This window comes from Nicotiana attenuata, unplaced genomic scaffold, assembly GCF_001879085.1.
Source record: "Nicotiana attenuata strain UT unplaced genomic scaffold, NIATTr2, whole genome shotgun sequence".
Lineage (NCBI taxonomy): Eukaryota > Viridiplantae > Streptophyta > Magnoliopsida > Solanales > Solanaceae > Nicotiana > Nicotiana attenuata.
The window spans coordinates 640,073-644,985 of record NW_017670313.1 but is presented as its reverse complement, the minus strand read 5'-3'; the positions used below and the strand labels follow the sequence as shown (position 1 = coordinate 644,985).

Below are 4,913 nucleotides of genomic sequence, written 5' to 3'. Positions count from 1 at the left end.
CCCAAAGAAAAAAAGAAAAAAAAAAGAGGGACAATATCATATGAAAGTTTGCAGATAATTAATCCAAAGTTAAGGCCAGTCTGGGGTGTTATTTGCCACTAAATGTGATTATCCGGCCTTTATCCTCTCTCTTGTCTGGCAACCAAAAAGAACCCTTAAAATACTTCAGAAGGACATACTGTCCTTTAATTCTTAAGCAAGCACCTAACTGTAATATAGATGATATGGAGAGATTAACGGCCTTAGCAGTCTACCAACTGCAACCCAAAGCTCAAAATTTTGTGTTTGTTACACTTGTAAAACTTAATAGGGACAAAAGTCAGACTGGCAAATGATGTTCTCTATATGTAGTGTGATCTTTCATAATTTTATGTCATTGTTTGCAGAAAAACACGGGACATGTTCTTATCCAGTTGTCCATGATGAGTATGAGTACTTCCTAACGACCTTGAATGTTTACTTCAAATACAATGTCACTGTAAGTTGATTGTTATTCTATTTATTTACTGCAATAAAGTTTGCCTTCTTGTATATTTTCTATTGATTCTAAACTTTGATTCAGTTACTTATTTGCATATATTCAGTATTGGGGCCATGAAATTATGAGATGTAGCAGCAGTTTAATAGCTCATCTTGAATAACTTGGTTCGTATATTATATGAAAACTTAAACCACAGATGTTATCAGTTTCTTTTCTAAGAAAATTTCTCTTGTGATATGAATTTTTAAATAGATGATCGTCTACAATATCAGATATACAAGTTTGTGGTAACGTATACCGCAGCCTGCTGGAAATTATTCACAGCAATATACCTAGAGGGTTAGCAGTTGGACTTTGTAAGTTGGCACAGAGTGTTGAAAATGGTGAACTTCTCGCATGTGTGCTGAATTCTTTCTTAATTAACTGCATCATAACTTTCTGGGTATGTTGAAGCATTGAATTATGATAGAAACCAGAAGTATATAACAAAATAAATAGAACAAAGAAGTTAATATTATTGGCAATAGTTTGTGCAAGAATCTTAAACACAACTACACCAATAAAGTTGTCCGTATGGAGAGGACAATGCTCCAAAATAAAGTAGTTTTGATTTTGATAATGATACCTACACATTACAGGATCTATTACTTATATAATAGGCTGACCATAACTACTGCATAACCTGTTAGAATAAAGATAAATAACTTCTAATAACCATAATAAAAATGCTAAACAGATAACTTCTAATAAACTTCTAATAACTGAAAGCTCCAGGAATTATCTTCTCCTAGATTTCTTTGCTTCTTCTGGAAGATAAGTGGCTTATCAGTACACCCCTCCTGGAAAGACGACTTGTCCTCAAGGCGAAGTTCGAGAAATTATGCCCACATCAGTAGGAAACATGTCAAATTACTTAACATTCTTTTAGCATTCCATGTTCTTTTTCTTGTTAAAAGGTCAGTACAACTTCATTTCATTTTGTTGAAAACTTATATGTTCGTCCTCTCTCTCATATAATTACATAGTGTATTTGTCTGATAGTTGACCATCATTGTAAAAATTGAAATTAACCAGGGAGTTCTGTTTGAAGCTGGGTATGTACCGTCAAATTCTGAGAAATATCCACTGGGAGGCATCATTTCTGCCATTCAAAATGCCTTCCATGCAACTCCAGAGTTGATATGCTCGGGCGATGATGTGGAGGAACTTCGGATATGCTTCTATAAGGATTTCCAGGTTGGTTCTCTCTAATCCTCTGAATAAATTATTGCAAGATTTGCTTAATGCGGCTTTACTTGATTTTATAAGGTGATGTTGATGCCTCACTTAACATGTTTGCCATTGTTTAGTTTACGACATAAATTATTATGTCCTTCAATAGTACACTTCTTGTTTGTTAACTTCTTTCCTTATCCAAATGCAACCAGTAGATATCATGAGTGTACAATTTAGATGTGTATGATTCACGATCATTCCGATTTCATTCATCTTTCCTGTTAGCAGATAAAACACTTTTTTTAAATTCTGAATCTCTGCATGGTTAATCTTATGTCTAATTTACTATGCACTAAACAGTGCCTACTGTCTCACGATTTCCATTCCGACTTCTTTCATCTTTCCAGTTAGCATATTAAACAACTTCTTAGTTCTGAATCTCTGCTTGGTTAATCTTATCTCTAATTCTCTATTTGTTTAATTTACTATCAAAACATTGTCTAATTGTCTATTGTCAGAATATCATCCCCAAAACTCCCATGTCTTGCATTAAAGTGAAAGGGTACTTTAATTCTTGTTTCTTTTACAGCCTCGTGACTGTGCAAGTGGATCTATCATTAGAAGTGACAGACTCTCTTCTGGGTCATGTCCTCAGTATGTTAGTTTGCCAGCATATGGATCATGGAGTAAGTTCACTTCCCCAAAAATTGGACGGCCACCTATATTTAATAAGATTAGTTCCTCTGAATAGGATTAAAGCTTGATCACTTTGCGATCCGATCAACTATTATAAGATAACTAGCCAACCAACACATAGATATAGCCTTAATAATACGTATAAAACCAGCAATGGAATGCCCATTTTTGTAGTCATAGAAACTCCTTTTATCGACCCCTAAGTACCCCGATAATTAGTCTATGATTGAGTAGCCACGCCTATAAGTTGTCTAGCATTGCTGTCTTTGTAGATCTCCTTAATTTATTTGTATAAATGTACCACCTTTTTATGAGATTTAATTACATGGGCTAACAAATAAAGAGAACTTGAAATTGTCCCACTACTTGTCATATAAAAGATCATGTACTATTCATTGGAATATATTAACTTTTTTCGCACAAATTCATGCATATATTTTGGTACAGTCTTTCAGAATATTTAGAAGAACTCCTTTCTGTATTTTATTTCATTTATTAGTATAAAACTATAAATTGGAGAACCTGTTAACAGAATATAAGAAGAGATGTGTGTGTATTTCTTGTTTCATCACACTTGTTCACCTGTTGATCACTCCCTGCCATAGGCTCTCTTTCAATGCGATCTTTCAGCTTTTTAAGAAGCTTATTTTATGCTTTTCCTGAAGGTAACAAACAAGTGGCTGGGATCAGTTTCAAGCTTTGTTTTGCAGTGCACTTACTATTGATTTTTGCATTTATCTGAGAAGGTAGCTGGACTCCCAACTCGAAGTTAAACCCAAGAGTAATGAATAGGTTGTGGCAATTAGGTTAGGCATTCAGGTCTGATTTCGACCTAGGAACTGTATGATTATTCAGATCACATCAGGAGTATGAAAGCACAAGTTTGCTATTTCCAACTTTATCCTCTCAAATGTTTAATTCATCTTCACATGTTTTTTCAGGGGATTCACAGTCTTTTGGTTTCACAGGGCTTAACAACCACACAAAGGCAGTTTCTTGATCTGAGCGATAGTCTGACAGCAGTTTCATGATCTAAGCGACGTTCTGATTTGATAAGGTAAAATTTGACAAGGGGTGTAAATCAGACCTTTATTGCTTTACTAAAGAAGTTTAGCGCCTGCAAGTTTCAGCGTGCTATTTATAAGAGAGATACATTCTTGTAAAGATTATGAGATGATTTTGATGTACTTTACTAGTCTTATCGAAATAGCATCTCAACGAGGAATGCTTAATTTGTTGTGCATAAAGATACGTACTATTGGTGACTTTGCCAATTTCCACCGTGCCACCTAGTATGCTGCAAACGAATCCGGAGTTTGGCTTTATTGCGTGGTTTCTTTCTATGAAAGTTAGTGCTTGGGGGTAGAGTTGGCTTGGTGTTTCTTTTGTTAATATATTTTAAACAGAAATCTTTGTTCTTATTTTGAAAAGAATATGATAATGCGAAAGGTTTGGAGATTGCATATCATCCCTTTATAGCAATATTTTAATTGTCCAGTTCTCATTCGCTTTTCCAATCACAAGGAGCATGTTACTACAGTATAAGAATATGAAAGCATTCTACCAGCAAAAAGCAAACCAACATGTCGCATGAAGGTGGTTGTAATATTGTTCATTATTAATGCGAAAAGAGACCTTTATCAAAATATTATCAGAAGTTAGTAGAACAGGTCAACGTGAAGGTCTTTTTCATACTTTGAATTTATCGATAGAATTGTTGAAAGTTGAAGGAAAGACTCCCTAAAGGGTAGAAGGTTTACAAAATAGATGGAATTCCAGTGTGAGATAACAACTCCATGCCAAGCATGAAAAGATATATCTTCATTCAGCTAATTAAAAGAGTCGCTTCATCCATGTAAAGAAGCAACATCTTAATCAGTGATTCAGTGTTAAGGCAGGTCTACCCACAAAAATTGTACTAATCAGGAGAGCAAGAAACACAAATAATATCCAAATGTTTATTTTATGTGATGTTAACCTAGGTGACCTCATTAGGAATCTAGTTATTCAGATTCTTACATGGACGTTCTTGAGAAATGAAGATCAAAACTAGGGTAAAATGAATACATGTAATGACAGCTCCATAATGCTGTTCCTTTTGAAATCCAAGTAGAAGGGGAAGCCATTCAACACGTCCTGTTATCCACAGATTGTTAAAGATGGAAAAAAATATTCTCAAGCTGTACACATCCTGGTTATTATATGAGAAACAGAACAAGATCAATAGGAAGAAGAAAGGAGCAACAAAAGGCAGCTCGGTGCACTAAAATCCTGCTATACAGGTTCCAGCCAAGAGCCGGAATACATTAGGTCTAAATTTTACAAGGTTCAAAATTGACAAAAAAAAACGATACAGTTAGACCTCTGGTTGGAAACAACTCAACAAGATTTTGTGAACTTAATCTGCTCCATGTAATGGAACACCCATTAGTAGAGCAACCAGTCACCAACCCTGAACTAGTGAAGTGTATCAGTCAATCTGCAGCAGCATCTCCATCTCACTCAGAGTGAAGATCTCCCC

General features: G+C 35.0%; 1 protein-coding gene across 8 annotated transcripts in view; it reads left to right on the top strand.

The window, feature by feature from the left end:
• Positions 1-3,666, top strand: part of LOC109237683 (ribonuclease 2-like) — a 5,458-nt gene extending 1,792 nt beyond the window's left edge. The window contains exons 6-10 of one of the 8 annotated variants that reach the window (XM_019404011.1): positions 387-478; positions 1,556-1,717; positions 2,286-2,382; positions 3,139-3,198; positions 3,334-3,666. In XM_019404011.1, coding sequence (XP_019259556.1) covers positions 387-478; positions 1,556-1,717; positions 2,286-2,382; positions 3,139-3,198; positions 3,334-3,392 — 470 coding nt within the window. In that variant the 3' untranslated portion in view covers positions 3,393-3,666. Of the gene's footprint in view, positions 1-386; positions 479-1,555; positions 1,718-2,285; positions 2,383-3,057; positions 3,212-3,333 lie in introns of all 8 variants that reach the window. The other 7 variants (XM_019404014.1, XM_019404013.1, XM_019404015.1 and 4 more) reach the window with 7 other exon arrangements.
• Positions 3,667-4,913: the final 1,247 nt, after the last annotated feature.